The following is a 19,882-nucleotide window of genomic DNA, read 5'->3' as shown; positions in this document are numbered from 1 at the left end:
GTTTGTGAAGTGACTGCTATAAACCAAACCCAACAGGTTTAAGCACACAAAAAACACAGGCAGAAAAGGAAAACAAATGCGCAAATTCACTCAATAACCATTTATTGATGAAAGCTATCACAGTAATATTGCAATGTTGTACAAAATAATATGGGTTGGGGGGGGTGTCCTGGAAAAGATTAGAGAATCCTTCAACTGAAAAGGCTGAAGGAAATTGCACTAGAGAGCATTATAATGGGTCCCTCTCTGGAAGCAAAGGAACCGCAAATAAGCAAGTAACTTCAAAAAACAAGCAAGCAAGAAACCCCACCACACCCCTCCTCAGAAGAGGACTGACATGCTGTCTGACGTTACTGATTACTGACATCAATGTATTCCATCCGCTACCTTTTAGAGCTATAAAAGCCCTGTTTTTTCCCACCTAATTGTTCTCCTGTCAGTAAAAACTCAACTGACATTGGCAACGCTGGAGGTTTTGTAAGGGAGGGATGCAACTAGGAGACATGGCAGTTTACTCCAAGGAAAGAAAAAGAATAAAAAAAGCCTAGGAACAACATTCCTATTGATTTTGCCATTAACTTGCCAGCAGGGAACCCTCTCCTTCGTAACATCAGTGGCTTGCGGCAATGGCATCACCAGACAGCATTCATTCTGTTCTTGCTCTTTGAGTAAATTACTCCTACTCGGTACATTACAACTGAGTAGGAAAGAGCAATGGCAGATGCATTGAAGCAAAGGAAAAAATTTTAAAAATCTAAACCATACCTTTTCCAAAGCCTAGCAAGGGATTAGGGGTATATACTTCACAGAGGACTTGATTCAGCCTTTACTCTGTCCTAGTAGCTCTACCCCAAAATTTCTTAGGAACCCTGAGCATGCCTCCATGTTAGCTATGTGCTAAAACACATGCTATTGGACCTTTCCTACTCTTCTTTAATATTCGAGCTAGAACAGTCACATAGGTTTGCTCTATAAATTTTCACCAGAACAGACAGGTAAAGACATCAAATGAGGTAGAGGAGGCAGCACTCTCTGGCAGGCTACAGCAAGAATCATCTAAAAAGTCACACTATGAAGACCTCTCAGAAGGGAGACAGAGAGAGGAGACAGAAGCACAAACCACTGAGCTAATGTCAACTATTTTCCAAGCAAAATTCCTTCCTGGCATCCCCCAGTGCCTCTGCTTGTCACTCAGGAAATGCTACCCCAACCCACCCGCCCAGGCACTCAGAATGAAACTCAGCAGCTGCTCATATCTCTCTCAGCTACTAAACTAATAATAGTGTCCAGGAAGCAATGTTCCAATAAGGCCATTCAACAATGTCCTCATGAAATGTGAGACCAGCTCCTGACAACTATTAAAATATAGGAATTTTCCATATTTAAAAGAGAAACTGAAGGAGAGGGCCTCAGGAAAAAAATTTCCATGAAGAACGGCATCCTTACTCAGACGATAACTAACTCCCTTTATGCTTAAAGACACAAATTATCTTCACAGTTATTTACTTTCAAATCTGAGACATCAAAAGCATATGATCCCTTTTGTCTGCTCACAAGCCTTCAATGTCCTAAATGCAAGCAAATCATAGCTATTACAGCAGAAACAGAAAGCATATACAGAAAGCTTTATTTATAAAAGCATTGAAACTGAAACAAATGTTGATAGATTTGTTTGGGTTTTGTTCAATGCTTTGGGGGCATCTGAGATTTTTGTTTCAAGAGGGGCTTTGCTTGTTTGTTTCTGTTACATGCTGCTTACAAACACTGTCAAGTTCCATTTAGAGAAACTTTTCTCTGTACCAGAGAGAAGCGTAGGAGAGGAGCTATCAGATGAATTGCTAATGTGGTCCAAGTTGCTTGCTCCATCCAGAAGACGACTGCTACTTTTCTTGACTGACATCTTAATTCCTAATTTTAATTTAAAATGCATTGATAGTAATAATGCCAAACTAATTTTCAAGAAGGCATCAAAGCCATCTTCCTTGTAAACACTTTAAATGAAAGAACTACAAAGAAGTACAAGAAGGAAAAAAAACCTTCTCAATGAAGCGAGCTTTGCAGTAACTTTACAAATCTGAAGTGGATTTCAGTATGTCCACGGAGCACTATAACAAGGTTGGCATACCTAAGTTTTACTTCACATATGGATACTTTCTATAAAAAAAGTGAGTGACGATATGCTATAAACCTTAGAAAAGCCAAACTGTTGACTTAAATTTCTACTTGAATAATCTGCATGGCAAGGGCAGAACAGCTGCTTTCTGAGTTCATACTGCCATGCCCTCCATACTGTGATGTCTGAAACATGATTGTAGGAGAATACAGCACATTCTCCTATCAGATTCTTTATTAAGCTAATTTACTTGAAGAGGATAAAAAAAGTTTAGAACTACTGCTCAATTCAAAAATGACTACAGAAAAAGAGCAGTGGGTGCAGTCTCACATAATGCAGAAGGGACTGATATACAACACTTCTCTATGACATTTCAATATCTGTGAAATGCTTTATAGATAAACATCCCCAAGTTTGAGGCAATAGCTTAAATAGTGACAGAAAAAAAAGATATAAAAAGGCAAAGGACTTGCCCAAAGCTGCTCCCAAAGTCACTTCTCCAGACACAGCTTGCTCTTCTGTTCATACCATAAAATTACCCATGTATATGAAAAGACAAAACATTTTTGGCTTTAAGGGAAGAAGCTTGGGATGAAGGAATGAAGACATCATTCCATTAATTTAATTCACTTGTTTGCTGCTTAGTGTCTGGTCAGAACTGTGCAAATAAAAAGCTCTATCACTACACATTCTTTTTTTTCATGTTATAGTACACAAGACTCAAATCAGTTACTAAAGGAGTAAGTAGTTCTCTATACAGGCAGGATGTGGAGGGGAAATGTAAGCTGCATTGTGCTTGCCTCCAGATAAAAAGCTAGTTGTATAAAAGATGAAAATTTCACCCCTCTAATTTCACTAACCTCGCAGACATGAACCATATCCACTACAGAAAGATCCTCAGGACTGACAGCAACCTGTAGCAGCAATAAAAAAAAAAAAAAAAAAAAAGCCCTATATACAAATTATGTTGCACCAAAACATAAGGTATTTTTGTAACTAAAACAGAGGAATTCATACCTAAGATACATTCCATTTACAAACATATGAAAGTGATTAATGGAGGCAGGAAGGGAAATAAAATTTCCAGGTAAGTGTACACAAAGAATCATTTCTGTTGAGTCTCAAAGCTACATTTTCAAAATAATATTTGTATCTAAGACAGTAGCTTGAAGAACTTCTCCTTCTTAAATACACACATTAAAAATCATTCTCTACTAGGTCAATCATCATGATTACTAGGCCAGATATAGACACAACCCTTCTCCTGGGTCTTCCAAGCTGCTAGTCATTAGATCTCAACCCTCCAGGAGGGCATTTCCAGTTGTCAATTCCCTCCAAGCAGGTTACACTACTTGAGCACTACCTAGAGATAACAGCCACCAGTTCTCCAGTGCTTGGGCTCTGCAACAGACGGATGAATCTTTCCAAGACAGAGAACAACATATTTCAGCTCTTCTTAAACCATAGTATCCTGTCTTATCTAGGTTTAATATCTCCTTTGGTTTTGCTCTAGGCCCTCAGCAAAGTTCATCTGAACAGAGGACCAAGTTCCTACACATGAGATTCAAGGGTGTAACACAGACATTTCCTTAGTTCATTATATTAACTACACAAAAACTTGAGCCGAATGTCTGCAGCTTAGCCCCATTCCTCCATAAAACATAGCAAAAGACTGCAGTAAGAGGAGAGAAACAGGTGCCGACAATAAATTTTTATGCTCGACTAGCTAGTCCCCTACCCCTCAAGGAGGGCAGCCTTCCCCCTCAGGTGCAACCCTACAGAATCCCATGGGAAGAGCACTGATGGTGCTTGGTAGACACACAGGTGTGTTTTGTAAAAAGAAAAAAAAAAGGGCCATGGGACATAGGAGTGTTTGCAGATTATTTTTAGCATTAGATTTTTCTACTTCTATAAGTAAAAGAAATAAAAAAGGATGCACTACATCCAGGTAATTTTATTTCTTTTAGCAAAGGTGCTGAATCCGCTGGAACAGGGGAAGAGTTAGGCAAGAGCACAACAGAAATTTGAAACTGTGCATTTTGAAACAACTGAAAGCATAAAGGAAAATGAGGCACAATAAAAGTACATTAATATTACCACAGAGCAAGAGTGTTTAACAGCAGACTGGAAGAAAGTCAGCATTGTTCCAGAAAAGCTTGGAGGCTGAAGAGTTGAACAGACAAAAGCTTTGGAGAAACAGTCATTTGGCTTGTAACTGAGCTTGTCAATTGGACCAGACCTTTTTGACAGAGAGAGCATACAACCTGATATTTTAACAGGAAAAAAGTATTGACAAAGTAAATTATACTGTTTTGTTCTCAGAGCACTGATGTGTTTCAAAGGCTGAAACTATGCAGCATTCACAGTCTGTTAATCCACATAAGCAACAAACTCAGCCCCATGACAGATTTCTAAGAACAGTGCCCCACTACCAAAATGGTATTTCGAAAAATTTTTCTCAAGTCCTTGGTGACCTGGCAGCATGCTCCCTCCAGTTGTTTGCAAGATGGTGGGATTTTTTTTGAAGAAGCACTTTCTAAGCAATCATATTTTCATTTAAGTCTGCTATAAGTTTCCTTATCAATTTTTTTTTGTTCCATCATACCTACATTCAAATATTATTCATATTTTTCAAAGCATGTAACTCTTTCTAATGACTGACAAAATCACAGATTAAGACAAACAAGCAAAAATAAGGTGCTCTCCCTCTGCTTGGGAAGAGAGCCCAAGTTTTGAGATTTGATAGTTTATAGTCTAATTTTTCTTAAGGCTGAAATGCTGCAAGTGCAACACAGGCTCCAGATTCTTCCCCATGAATTCATTCCTCACTTCTAAGTCCACACGCATCAGCCTAATGGAGGAAATGGACAAATTTCGAAGCTAAAAAACACTCACCAGCAACAAAGCAGCTGAGAACCTACTGGACACCACACGCTACAACATCCTCCAAGGCCCAGGTCCGATACACAGTCCTGCTCAGTTTCATCCCGGATACTCAGTTTTCCTTGCCAAATTAAACAAAGCATTTTTTTTCCTCTTCAAGGACATGCAGTCCCAACCAGCCAGGTGTACATACAGAAGCTGGAGAGAACTAAGGGAAGCTGTAACAACCAGATCTACCGAGAGGCAAAGCGTTCTCTCTGACCTACCTAATGAGCTGATAACTCTCACCTGCCCAGTCCTCTCAACTGAAGAGGTAACAACAGGACCTTTATTCAAAGGTGCAGGCAGTAGTAAAACCACAATCCATTTAATAACACTGTGATTTTCCATCTCTGTAAATTATTTTTCCCTCCCGCTGCTCCTTTCCCACAGAGGACAACCCCAGCATGAATGATTTACAGGAACTTCTGATTTGGCCTTGGCCTGCGATGGCCACATAGCTTCCGAGGGCCTGGATGTTTTCTCTCTATTTTTATCTTGAAAGATGAGCAAACACACAGGAGGGAAAAGAACAACAAGGGAAGGAAATAAAAACAGAGCAAAAAGGAGTAAAAGGCATTCACAAAGTACAGGGTGGCTGCAAGAAGATCCGTCCATAGGTGCAAGTAGGTATGGAAAAATGACAACATGACAACGAGGTTGTCTGCCAAAAATTGCCAAAAATGTCTGCTTAGAAAAAGAACTTGAGAATAGCATAAACCCAGCCACAGAATTCCCTTTCCAGTATCTTCCTTCCCAGTGAGATACCTAAACATGCACTTTGGATAGCAGGCATACATCTATCAGACATACAACGTGGGGCATCTTAAATGGCAGCCACTGTAGCTGCCCTCTCTTCTAGCAAAGTCACACCCAGGGGGCACAACCTCCACAGGAGCTGCTGGGATGGAGCACATGTGCCTACCTCAACTCACTGCAAAAATATGACGGCTTAGTTTAAACTTGGCAAAAAAGATGGGTTTGACTTAGCAACAAGACAGATTTTGGGTGCTGATTAAAACTGACAACTACAGTGGGTAGCAGCAATCACCAGCAGAGAGAGATGTTAAATTCCCTAAGGAGTAGTTTCTTAAACTATTCTGCCAATACGCGCGCAAGCTCATTTGAACGTGTATTTTACACTCACTAGATATTCCAGGAAAGCAGTCAACTGCTCAAAGTGTATTAATTTGCCAACTCAAAAACACGAAGACTTTTAAAAGATGGTCAAAACACTGAGCATGTCATAACATCTCAAGAACAACTGTCATAGAACAACAGCAAATCTGGTCTGGAAACTCAGAAAAGTGGCATTAGACCCAAAAGGAAATCCCATCAAACATAAGCAAGTCATAAAAATTATCTCAAAAAGCCACAACCCACCCTATCAAAACATTAAGCATATTGCCAAGATTCACACACTGTGGACTATCTCCCTCAAACAGCCAAGCCTCTGCTTTTTAAGTTAACATGTTAAGTGCTGCAGTAGTGACTGAAGATGGTATTGCAAAACAAAAGCACTAAAGTCAATGTAAACTATATATGTTAATTATGTAATGTTAAAAAACAGCTGGAGAGGAGAAGTACTGGGATGCAGCTCTTCCATGCCATTCCAAAACATGTTTCCAAGCGCTCCCTGTCCAAAGTGAGGGCAGAGCACCTGGCCTGTATACCACTCCCCTTGCTGTACATCAGGAAAAAAAACCCATAGCACTCCAGGGCAGGTTGTCTCCCTTCCCTGCCCCCTTAGAAAAAAATCTGTACCGATCAGAAAGAGATGTTCTGCCTCACTAAGGACCATGAAGTTGATTTTAGACTGAGTTAAGAACTGGTATTGGTGTCCTAAGCGCTGCTTGTTAAAATTTGCAACATTTTTGCAATAAAGAGCTGGCAAGCAAAAGGTAATTTTAGGAACAGCACACACCTGCATGCAGGCTAAGCAGTGGGTCTATTTTCCTTTATTTAATTGCAAGCAGGTGATTGCACTTTACAGACTGTAGGGCAAATCCATCCTTTTTTCCAACTCCTTAAGATGGATTCAGATTCCATAAAATTCAATACTATGTTTCTAAAAGGCTTGTCATTAAAAAAGAAAAATATCAGGAAAAAACTTTCCAACATTATTTACCAGACAACTTCTCTAAAAATTGCGAACCACTGTACTTATTTCTACTGTTTTTGTCCTGAAGACTGACAATGATACTAATCACTGGTGTCCTCTTTAATGCCCGCTTACACAGTATCTAAGCTTAAAAATGACATATTTCCCCAAAACGATTAAAAAACAGAATTACTTCATTCAACAACAGTCACATCTCTTGTCACTGAAAAATATCCAGGTAAATTCATGAAAATTCTTATTTTTCTGAAATCCCATCTTCTAGTTCACTAGCACAATGCTCTACTTTTAATACAGAAAAAAAAAAAAAATGAACAGTGGAACATCTACAGGACAAAGAAGGTAATGGAGCTAGTTAGTAATCCAAGCTGAAAAGACGTGATTCAAGATGACAAACTGGCATCCTCCACAGAATGAGCTTGACACTTTTTATAGCTACTGACACAGTAATGAATGCTTTACTTTGGGTGGAGCTAACACAATGTTCTGCAGAGTATTTTCTTAAAAGAAAGCACTTCCCTGATCCTTATACAGAAGCAACTTTATCTACACGCAGAAAAATAGTACTGTCTTAGTTAATTAGGCCCTAGCTGTGGCAATTATCTTGAAGGGAAGGGAAAAGCAACATTCTACTATGTTTTTATAAGCAGTTCTTTAAGGGAAAGCTGCATCAGATGGCCCCAAAGTAGCTGTCTGCCTTAGTTCTCTAATGTTTCCATTATTGAGCTGAATTCCAATAGAAAGGTTTTTTTTAAAAGGTATATACTGCTCAGTAACCTTTACCATACAGGATCTAGAGCTGCCCTAGCAGTAATTTTTATCTAACTGTGCCCTACAGAGTATATTTCAAATTTAAATCTCGGAGTGTTCACTTAGAGCATTTATTTGCTTACTGTTATCACACCTAAAGATAACAGAAATTAAGCTCATTTCAAATTCAAATCTCAGCGTGTTCACTTAGAGCATTTATTTGCTTACTGTTATCACACCTAAAGATAACAGAAATTAAGCTCATTTTTGAGGTAGTAATTTAAAACTAAAACTGCTTTCTAAAAAGCTAAACGTAAAGATTTATTAATTTACAGCTCTCACTGAATTCAAGGTGAATTAATCTAAAATAGAGTCCTAACTAATCACTGCTGATTTAGGAAACTTTGCACACGAGTTCAGCTGAGGCCCTCTTACAGTATTCCTCGCTTCCCCCACCTTGTTAAATAAGAATGACATTAGTTTTTACTTGGTCTTTGGATTCTTTCTAAATCTTTAGTGAATGTCCATTTCTTTTCTAGAAGTTATTGACAAGTTCTATATTAACTGTTTTACCTACTTCTTTGACGTGTCAGAGTGTCAGTAGAACAACATTTCTGCTGCCGAAAATTCCTAAGATTTTGAGAGCTGGCACACATTGTACGTTCAGCTAAGTGGTTTCGCAAGTGCAGATTACACTAAGGAAAGCTTTAAAAAATGGACAATTACTGCTTAAGGAAAAAAAGCACCGTGGCTCTAGTGATCTGAGTGGCTTTAATGATGTGTTGTTATGTGGATTACAACAGTCTTTATGGTTACATAATAATATCCATCCCAGGTCAGACCAAAAGCCTACCTAGACCAGTTTCTGAGATGTCAACCACCACCACACACTAAAAGAACTGGCCAAGAAAAAGGAACAGGGGTTTGGCCAACTCAGACATCAGACTGGGTCTTGGGTTAGGTTCTTCAGTCAACTGAAAGGCTCAGCCTATTCTACTAGGTCAGAGATGGGATTAGGAATGGCTTTATTCCCATTGCCGACAAGATTTCCTGTCTGTTTAACTTCTTGATGGCAAACTTGTAAATGACCAGTGACTAATAACACCTCAGAGGAAACAAAAGAGAATTCACAATTTTTTTTCTCACAAATGCCGAAATACTCCCTGAAGCAAACCAGCATTCTTTAGTAACAATTATCAGTAACTCTTTATATTCCAACAAAGTCTTTCTACAGATAAAAGAAATTTGGTTCTTGTTCTGTATTCTGTCTGGAGGAGTGCAAGGAATAACCCTTCTGTAAAAAACATAAAACAAAAATAGCAATTAAAAAAAAAAAAAAATCACCAAAAGCCTGAGAACACTGAGCTGCCTGCAGAGACCTGGGTAGCGAGGATGTCTGTTTTCCACCTCTGCTGCACCAAAACAATGGCCAAGACCTCACAGCACTGAGCTCACAACCCAAAACCTCAGAGTACAGGAGAAATCACCCTGCTCTCAGCCAAAATAGAGACAGCAATGTAATCAGGGACAGGCATACCCCAGTGAAAACCACACAATGGGGCTGCTGGGTAGCAAGTTTCTCAGGGTGCAATTGGAGGAAGGTGGCTACTCTGCATTCTAGCACAAGTGATAAGAGTATTTGAATACTGTAGTGCCCACATGGCAGCAGATGGTCCTTACTTGATGCAAGGCTCTATGATGCATTTTAGCCAAGAGGCCCACGTGGGGCACCCTTTCCTAAAAAACTTTGTCTAGGCTTCCCTTAGATGGGCACTGCATACGGACCACCCCTTGAAAGCCTCCTAAGGAACTCAACTTTTCTGTTTTCCCAGCTTCTTCATCTTCTGTCTTCATCAGCAGGTTACAAAGTCATTGCAGCTGCCCCAAACAGAATTCTGCTCTGATCTGAGCCTAAATCCAAGAATGAGAAGACTCTACTTTCAGGCATGTGGAATAGCTGTCAGCACACACTCACAAGTATCCTTTACAAACCCCCTGTGAGATGCCCAGGGTCAAAACCTTCACTCACGCTGGCTCTTCCTACTCCACCCGGAGGTCTCAAAAAAAGTGGCAGTTCCTGCTGTACATTTACAGAAACGTCTTGTCTCCAAAAAAACATCTTCAAAAGCCTCAAACAAATCTCACGCTCATATCAAGAGAGCAAGAGTCGGACCAACATAGGAAGAAGAACTCGGAAGCAAATACATAGTATTTACCCAGTGTATTATTTAGCTTCCAACAATTTGCATCTCAGAGAATTTAAGAGCTCAGAACTAACCTCTCAAGTTCCTTTCACGTTTCAGAATAAGGATTCTCCAATCAGGCACCTTTAGATTCAGTTTCTCTCAACAGAAGAACAACTAACTCCATCCAGAAGTTATTTATAAACTATTTTGATCCTCCCTTGTTTAACTGAACTGGAATGCCCTGAGAAATATTGCATTTCTATTTTAAAAGGCATATGTATATACTGCTTGTATTTACTAATCACTAACAGTGGAAAAAAAATTGTCTTTCTGTACTCCTTTTAAACATATTTAACTGTCATGAGAAAAGAAAGAGCCACCTATTGTTTATTCATCTTCCAATATTTAGCTTGAACTAGACAACTCAGTGATTCAAACCATTACACAGGAAACGAGACAGCTTTGAGTCGGTCTTTATCTTTCTATCAGATTCTTGAAACAACTGAAACTTAAAAGGGTGAAGATACACTTGAAGTATGCTTCATACTGGAAACTCAACAATTTAAGAATGCAAAAGATCCTTTTTTTCGTCATCGTCTTTTTTTTGTTGTTTTTTTTAAAACAGTCTAGTCCCATACTAACAAAATCAATTCTTCTGAGTTTTAGGTGGGAAATACACTCCCACGCAACTGAGGAGACAAATGGAAAGGAGCCAAAGAGAGGATCCACATCAGGTTACTCGTTTGTCCTGCAAGACACTGAGACTCCTGCGATTAGAGGGAGTGGTAGCAGTATCTGTTTCCCACCTCTCAAGATGTAACTCAGTGCAGGCATCATCACAGTGATATACCAGGCTGTCTGTCAAGCAGGAAGTGGGATCCATTCAATCACATCAGTTATTCACACCTAAAGAATCCTCGTGACATTTCTTGTAATCTGCTGCTTTACAGGTGAAATAAGGAAAGCGCTAAGGGAGGGAAACGCAGGCGGTCTCTAGTGCAGTCACTTCATTTCCCACAAATTTAAGAACAATAGTGCACCTATTACATTTTATAGCTCACTCAGAAAAGCTTATTACGTTCACATATCAATTAAAACAGATGTAAATTTTGTAATTTATCTGGTTCTAGAAACAGAGAAATACTTTAGCTATTCTTAAGATGACACTTATTGTTCAAAAGACTGAAACAATTTTCCAAAAATTGTAGTCAACTGCTGTCTAAGAGACGGTCACCTAAGCTCTCAAAACGTCCTGCTCTATTATCACATTCTCTAGATTGCGATAAGCCAGTCTTTGTGTAGAAAATGCAGTTTTGACAGAGGTAAATAGCTAGCTCTGCATCTAGACCAGTTCCTGAGCTTGGTTTTTGGAACAAGTATTAATCCCATTTGGTTTCCTGACAGCAAGCGAATTGGGTTCCTCAAAGAATTTAGATGCCGGTGTTTTCTTCTGAACACACAAGAAGGACCAATACCCTAACCACTGCCGGTTTAATGAGTTTTAACTCCTCCTTGTGTTTTCCTGGTTCAATTTGTCTTTTAATGTCTGTTGAACAGTGGCACTGTTTCACCAGTGGCAGAGGAAGACGACTCGGCTTCAAACCTGTCATGCAGGGCACTCTAAAGGAGAGAGACAACTACCAAAACCTGAAACGTTTAAGGCAGGATCTAATCTGTGTTTCCACTCCTCAAACAAGTATGCTGAAATGCAGATGTTTGTTAGAATAAGGTACAGCACTTAATCTCGAGAAGAAAATTTCTGACTGTCATCTCAGAAAGGAAGGAATTGCTTAGACCTGAACACCGGGCAGGACCTCAGATAGCTTCTCTAAATATTTTGCACGGGCTAGCCCTAAGTATTTCATCAAACACTCTCAGGCCAGGTGGCTCTGCTTGGCACGCTGACCCCCTTGGCTCCCACCACACACAGCTAAGCACGCCGAGCGCTGCACACCAAGCCAAAGTTAGCACGGGATTCTGCTGTGGATAGGAGGCGCGTACAAGTTAGGGCTTTCCTCACCACCATCAGCTCCACGCTTTCAAATTAAGTTCTGTATACGTAACTGTACATGAGAAACTGATGGTTTGGGCAGTTACCAAAACAGTGTTTAGATGCTTAAGGAATAGAAGCAAAGTGGAATGATTTCCCTCTACCATTCTTATCCAAGTTTAGGGACACTTTTTTACTTTGTACTCCAAGTTAAGATGATTTATACTGACACTTCAGGTCACAGATTTCAAATAATCCCCAAAGAACCCAATTTGCAATAACTGAATGTTAACTGGCCAAAGAACAAGAGTTACAAACAAGTGAAATTTTATATGACATTTTCTACCTTTTTTTACCCAGGCACATCCAAAAGAGACAATAACAGGAAAGAATGTTTCTTTATTTGCACAAAATGAGTTTTCTCAGTTTTTAAAACCCTCACCACATCCAGGCTGCTACACTGCTCAAACCATTGGCCAAATCCCTCTCAGTTTACTTTAAGGGAAATACCTTGAAAGCCTGATTCCCTGCCTTCAGAAGTTCTCCACGATACCAAAGATGAAGTACACTTCTGAGAACACAGTGCCAGAGCACTGCATTAGTGTTTTCTTTGACTAACTGGTATAGTCAATCACCCTACTAGATATTGAGGGGACTGCACTACTGTATCTTAAGTGGAAGAAATTACATTACCACAACACTACATTAAGAACATGCATTAACACGGTCATTCAAAGAAAATAACATGATTCCCACATAGATCACAGCATAACTAACCATATATGTATAAATATATATATATGCAAAGAGTAAAATGCAAAATTAAAAAATGCCATCACATTTTAAGAGGCCAAAGACGCAGAACTGGTAACTGGTGCAGCCACCGCAGAACTGAAAGTCTGGTAATTCTTGAACGTACTTGAAATTTTTACAAAGGTGCGCTTTCAGCAGCCTCTTCACAGACTACAAATGTACATACACGTCCATGGCTATTTTGAAATACACGATTCACAGACGCCCAGCTTGCAACGCACCGGTAAAACCCGACACCGAGTCCTCTCGGCGGATTTAACGCAGCAGTTAGCTCACTTCGGGCTCGGCACCGCCAAACACCCGAGCCAGGCCCGGCCAAGGGAGCGGGCAGATGCGGCGGGCGTTGCAAGAAGCGGAGTTACCCAGCGCTGCTGCCGCTCCCCCTTATCCCCTCTCCGCGGCGAGGGGCTGGAGAGGACCCGCGTCCCCACAGCGGCTGCTGGGGGAGCCAAGGGAGAGGCCGGAGAAAGCCGGTGCAAGACTCGCTGCAACAACAGCCAAGCGCCGCCGGCTCAAAGGCGAAACCTCCCGGCGCCGGGCCCCGAGCCGCCGGGAGCCGCCCCCGCAGCGACCCGGCGTCTCCCCCCCCGCAGCCCTCCACTCACTTTTGGTGGCGGCGATCAGATTTTTCCCGTCCTTGAGCAACTCCTTGATAAACTTATTGGTCTTCTCCAGCTCGGCCTCGTGGGCTCGCACCCGCTCCCTGAACCAGGGGCTGTCCAGGTAGCAGTCGCTGAACTCCAGGGGCTGCAGTCCCATGGCTGCCGCTGCGCCGGGACTCGCCTCCCCGCCAACCTCTCCCGGCTACGCCACAGCAGCAGCGACCTCCTCGGCAGTCGCGGCGCAGCGGGCGTCCCCACGGCGCTGAGGCGGCAGCGGCGGCCACAAAGACAGAGCAGCGGCGGCCGGCGGCTCCCCCCGCGCAGGGCTGGGCGCGGGCAAAGGCGAGCCGAGCGGAGCGGAGCCGCCCTCCCCGCTGACTGAGGGGCGGCGCGGCACCGCTCGGCTCGGCACCGCTCGGCGCGGCAGGGGGGCGCTCCGCTCCGCGCCGGCTCCCGGCAGCCCCGCCGCCGCCAGCCGCACCACGCCCGGCCGAGCGGGGCGGCCTGCCCGCCTGCCTGCCTGCCGCGGCGGGGCCCGCCTCCCGCCCCGCGGCGGCGGTTACACAAGGCTGGGGCGGCGAGGGCGCGCCTCTGCTGGCAGTCCCCGGCAGAGCCGCTCCCTCGGCCGATACGGGCGTCCCCGTGCGGGGGGCGCGGGCGGGTACTCCCCTACCAGCCGCCGGGCCCCCCCCCCAGGCGAAGTCCCCCTTGTCGGGGCGGGGGGTGTTGCGAGGGGGCCCGGCAGGGCCTGGGCGGGAGAGCCCGCACGGCAGAGGCGGCAGGGCTTGTCGCAGCAGGCCGCGGGCTGCCTGTCCCCATCTGGCAAGGGCGGGGAGGCCGCCCGCGTTTTGAGCTGCCGCGGGTGGGTGATTCACCTGGCGGAAACGTCCGTGGGCTTTAGGAAGGGGCAGAGCAGGCCGTCAGCGGGAGGAAGCGCGGAGCAGCGCACGGGGGGCTGGACCCAAAATCGGTCGGCGGTGCCTGCGTTGCGGTGGTGGTCTGCCGGCAGAGAGAGGTCTGCTGGCATCGCTCGCCTGTCCCTGTCCTGCTCGTGTGTCTGGCCGTGAAATACTGAGTAAAGTAGATACAGCCTCGCCTTTATGTCTTCGTTTAATAAACTAATACAAACCGTTCTCATCAACAAGTCCTGCGGCAAGAGCAAGACCTGGAGAAGACCGCTCAATGCTGAATTGTTTTGGTTAAGAACGTTAGGAAACCCATGAAGAAAAGGGAAAAGGCTTGTAATTAATAGTTGTGTTTATAATTTAGCTACAATTTCATGGGTTTAATGGTTTAACAGTAGTGCAGCTCCTAGTGATTTGGTGGGACTTTCTGAGGTGATTGGGGATTTAGTCATGAATATATGTCTAGATGTCTTTTTGGGGAGTAACTTCAATCTATTGCATTCTCTGTATTTTGGCAAATTTAGTGTAAGTTCCTGCTCCTTTTGGAGCAATGAGCTTTGGTATTAATTTAAATATAATATTGTTGGGCCCACAGTTAAGCCTAGTCTGCATTGGCCAGAGAAACAAAATAGAGCTGCCTTTTTTGGATATAACTTACATTTTGAAGACTCACACTAAAAAAAAAAAAGCTAGTTTTATCTTTCTTTTAAAAAGTAGCACCTAAGATTTCTAGAGATGACCGAGATGAAGAGAGCTGGCAGTGTTACTATCAAACCTTCCTCTCTATGACCCCAGGCACTGACCTGCAGAAGTCGTGTATGGAAATAGGTGGGCACTTCAGGAATCTCATTTAAAATTACTCGTCTTTGTAGAACAGTGTATAGGATAGAAGATTCAATTTTGCAAACATTTAGGTTTTTTAATAACTATCCACTTGAGAGTCTGCTTCAGAAACCAGTCTGAGGGTATGTGTTACCCACCAGACAGCGGTCACTGAGCTCACGTAAGCAAGCACAGAATTTCATGATCAAAGGCAAAGGTAATGTCCTCATTGTTCATGTAGATGAGGAAAATAGGAAAACACAGTTGTGTAACAAAAGGGGCGGGGAGAGGGGACTTCCACGTGGAGGTTCGTGAGTAATCATCGTTCCTGAAAGTAGTCTTAAATAGGACTGTGGCCATGCCGGATCAGCTGCTACTTAGAAGTGCATGATTTGTCTGAAATCACAGCAGGCCAGGAGGTGCTATTGAGAGCAGACCCTGAACGTTCAGCCTTTCAGCCAAGTGTTCTACCTGGTAGATCACATTTTCTGCTGTGATATTTATTTTCCATTATTATTTAACTGAGAAGTTACTATGCTACTCAAAATTTTGTTTAAAAAGAATTAAAAAAAAAACTTAAAGAAATAACAAACAATCCTTATCTCTGTTTAGATTACTGGAGCAGCATTTCAAGAGTAAGTATGCCTTCCATGAATAGTTTATTTGTCTCGTAGTTGTCTTCAGGATTAAAATTAAAATATTTTTCATGCCTGTTTATAGTAACTGCAATTTCTTTATTATAATTCCACTGAAGTGCATGCATTATGTGGGGTTGCTTGCATTCAAATTTTAAAAAAGAAGAAAAAAAATTGAATGTTTAGTTTAGCCCTGAGTTTTTTAGCTGGCAAAAAACCACCAGGTCTAAAATTTAGATTTGTCCTACCATGACAGGCCTATTAGGGGAAAGTGGTATACCTACCTCAATCATGTAAAGTAAAAATGTATTCCGTTCTAGTTGCAGCTAAAAGGAGCAGTGGTAGTCCAACAGAAATACATGCTTACACATAACACATTTTTCCCAGAATAAAAAGAGTTGACGTGTATTTACATAATAAGGAAGCAAATTCACTATTATGTTGATATTCTACACTGTTTATCCAGTATTGGTATCCAGACAACATACTGGATTCCTACCACCAAAATTATTAAATCTATCTTTTCTTAAACCTGACCCACCAGTGCAAACCATTGTTGCACCCTGAAATGGCAGACTTGTGATTTAAGGAGAAAAAAAAAAAAAAGACAACTTGAGATGGAAGACTGAAGAGAAATAATAACCCATTAATTTAAATGGACGAAAATGACCTATCTAATGAACAATAAAAGGAGTTGCACTTCCTTCACAAATTAAGGCTAGAAGGTTTTTTTATATCAGCAGTTTAGAAAATTCTCCTCTTTTCTGCCGTTCCCTCCTCAAGGTCACCAAATTTTACAGCCTTATTGTAGCCTCTTTTAAGAGACCATGACATAGATTGACTACGTGAAGCTCTGGCAATATCCTGTCCATATATCGTATATTTATCTTTGCTTTGGTTATTTTAGTCGACATTCATTGCAAGCATGGTTTCAGGATATACCCTATTCAAGTCATTTTATAAAATAGGCATACACCAGCATAGTGTATGTTTTGTTCCATCGTACCTTCCTTATGTTCTTGTCTGATGACTTCAACATCCTGATTTTCATGAAAGACAGTGGTCTGATCTGTGGCTGATTGTGTCTCCAGTCTGTATGTTATGGAGAGATAGGTTAGAAATTAGTGAATGTAACTTTCAAGTTAGTGAATTTAACTTTCAAGTTTTAGTGACATTTTATTACAGAGCATCGATATCAGCTCCACCATTTGCAACATGCTGCTGTGTTGAGTTGTTGAAAACATGATTAGCAACAGCATCCTTCCAAGGTATTGTAGTTTCTTCTCTTGTCCAAGCACTTTTACCTCCGTTAGGAGAAAAGCCCTGTCATGGGTTTATAGAATTTCCTTCTAACTCCCATCTTGCTCATGACTGTGTCATCACTGTTGCAAGATGTTAGGGGCCTTATGCATATGTGAGGTACCGCTAGGCTGCATGCTCTCCTCTCATCCATCAAGAGTGCAAATGGAAACAGACTAATCTCTGACCACCCACGATGCAGACCAACTTTATTTATTCTATTGGCAACCAATTTGATGATTATTATGGCAATCATTTATATATCTGATAAGACGGGCATTCCTTTCTGGCACTCCTTTATGGCACAAGCTTTACCCAACAAATTATTTTAGTATGCAGCTGTATGCTTTTTCAGTGTTGCAAACATTATGTTCTGTGGCCATTTTTCTTCTGAAGTGTTCCATTAAAAAGTTGTGAGTATGAAATTACCAAATATCCTTCCCAGCCTTTGAACTGAACTGAGTTTTCTGAATTTTACACTGACACTTTTTAGTAATCTTCTCCCCCAAAATGGGTCAAATTAGCACACAGTACTACTTAATTTATGCTTAAAAATAGACACTACAAACCATTTATGCTATCCATCTGGCATTTGCTCTGACCAAAAAAAAATACAGCTGAACAAGTTTGGAGAATCATGGAACTACAGAGGTACTGGGTCATCACAGTATTTGGTCCAGTCCAGCTCCTGTTACACCTCACTGTCCACAGATGATAATTGCCTGTACTTCCCTTTCCCTTTAGTGTGCTCTTTCTCTCCCCCCTCCCCTGTTGTTAATATTTTCTTTTTTTCCCCATACTGTCATCCTCTAGCTGAGAAGCATAATTAAGCTAAACTCTGAGAAGTTTGTTCCCCATCTGTAACTAATTTAAAGTTCATAGCTTTTCTTTCAAAACTGAAGGAAGGCTTGGGTGCTTGTTGATACCAGTTGATTTAATAAGATATTACATCCTCCTTTAGAGCTCAGTTCACATATAAAATATTTGATACTTTCTGACGTTAATATTTGCACATCCTCGGGGACTTCATCCAGCCCAAGTGCTTTACCAGTTCTTATTTTATGTTTTTCTAGAATGTCTTTCCTCTATCAGAAATTGATTCTAGTGTCATTCAGGTTGCCTGTTCTCAGTTTTTTCCTTTAGGTCACTTCTCTCAAAACATTTGTAGACTTTCCCCCTCTTATAATATTATAGAGTAGTAATTAAGTTTGCCGTGGATTACAGTTTAACTGCCACTATGTTTTCATTTAGACTCACGTTCCCCCTCCATATGTGCAATTTTCATCTTGTTCAAAATGTTGGCCTGACATTTTTAAGTGGTACTCATTTGTTTCTCAAAAATGAAGACATATACAATATCCTCAGCTGTAAAAGCCTGGAAGAGCTGCATTCATGCTTTAGAGAAGGAAAGTAAATATGAACAGCTTCCAAACATTTCATAATTAGTAAACAATGCCATGGCCTGTTCTTGTTGCAGAAGTAGGACAAGACCGAATGAACTCTGCCTTTTTTTAGAAAAGGTCTGCACTCCAGCGCCCTGCATGTGGTTGTTCCCCAGAGCAGGCAACCTGCCTGGCTCCACAGAGAAAGAACGTAAGTGGTAGCGTAGGCATGGGAGGGAGCGAGATAAGGGACTGGAGATGTGGAGCAAAGCTCTGAATTTTGCTCCTCGCAACCTCTGTTGCTGCAGAGCAGAGTTGTTAGTCAAAGGCCCAAGACAACTAGGACTTGTTTATGACTTAAAACTAGGTGATGTGAATGTTGCCCTCAACTGTCATTCTTGGGACTTACCAACAGTGGAATTAAATTTTAGGAATGCCATAACTACAGGGCAGTCATAGGCAGTGCCTGCACAGCATGCAGTTCTTGGCGTACATCTGGTAAACATTTAAGGTGGTAGTTCTTATCTGTGGAGCAGGTCTGAAGAGCATCGAATGGCAAGGGACTGGACTTAGCATTGCTGTGGGCCACTTCTCGTCCTGTGGGTATGAGCTGAATTACCAGCTTTAAAAGACTGGCTGTGGATGGAGAAAGAACATGGACAATGAAAATACCTTTATTCCACGTGTGTATAGATAGGAAGAAATGGTAAGACAGTTTCTAGTCAATTTACCAGGTTTCACCTGAAAAGTAACAAGCTAAACTAGCATTGAAAAAACAGTTTACGGAGTTTTGTCTGTACTTTTCTCAAACCTTTTCCTTACCAATAAAGTTATGAATTTCTTTTAGTCGCGTAGAGCCTCCTTCTTGTCACCTTTCAAAAGCATTAGCTTTTCTGTAATACTAGTTTCTGGCATTCTGTTTTTTTCTTGGTTCTTAATCACGTAAATCTCAGCTGTTCCTTTAAGCAAATAAAAGACAAGTGAATGTCTACACCTTAAAATTGTAAAAAAAAAAAAGCCGGGGGTGGGGGGGGCACGACGACGACGACGACTGACCGGAAAAACTGACCAGAAATAAAATATAGAGAGTATAAAGAATAACAGAAGCAAAATGATTTTTTAATCTTGCTGGGCGCGATCCGGCGTTGGGCCTTACAGTCCTTGAACGTGTCCGTTAAGGAGACGCGCCCCTCCCGCCCCTGGGGCGGAGGCGAGCGGGGTCCGGTCCTGCCGGCAGCAGCTTGAGGGAGGGATTCCTCGGCGAGGGCAGAGGGCTCCGTGCCTGCCGGCGGCGCTGACCGCCCCCGCCTCAGGGCACCCCCGAGGCCGGAGGGGAGGCGGCCG

The 19,882-nt window shown here is 42.1% G+C and overlaps 1 protein-coding gene across 2 annotated transcripts in view; it reads right to left on the bottom strand.

The window, feature by feature from the left end:
- The window catches only part of ARHGAP10 (Rho GTPase activating protein 10), a 154,216-nt gene extending 140,321 nt beyond the window's left edge, over positions 1-13,895 (bottom strand). Inside the window, exon 1 of one of the 2 annotated variants that reach the window (XM_069780480.1) lies at positions 13,499-13,895. In XM_069780480.1, the coding sequence (XP_069636581.1) occupies positions 13,499-13,652 (154 nt within the window). In that variant the 5' untranslated portion in view covers positions 13,653-13,895. The remainder of the gene's footprint in view (positions 1-13,498) is intronic. The other variant, XM_069780471.1, reaches the window with a different exon arrangement.
- Positions 13,896-19,882: the final 5,987 nt, after the last annotated feature.

The sequence above is a fragment of the Haliaeetus albicilla genome, chromosome 1 (genome assembly GCF_947461875.1).
Source record: "Haliaeetus albicilla chromosome 1, bHalAlb1.1, whole genome shotgun sequence".
Taxonomy (NCBI): domain Eukaryota; kingdom Metazoa; phylum Chordata; class Aves; order Accipitriformes; family Accipitridae; genus Haliaeetus; species Haliaeetus albicilla.
Note: the sequence above shows the minus strand (reverse complement) of the source record. Positions and strands in the feature narration are given on the sequence as shown.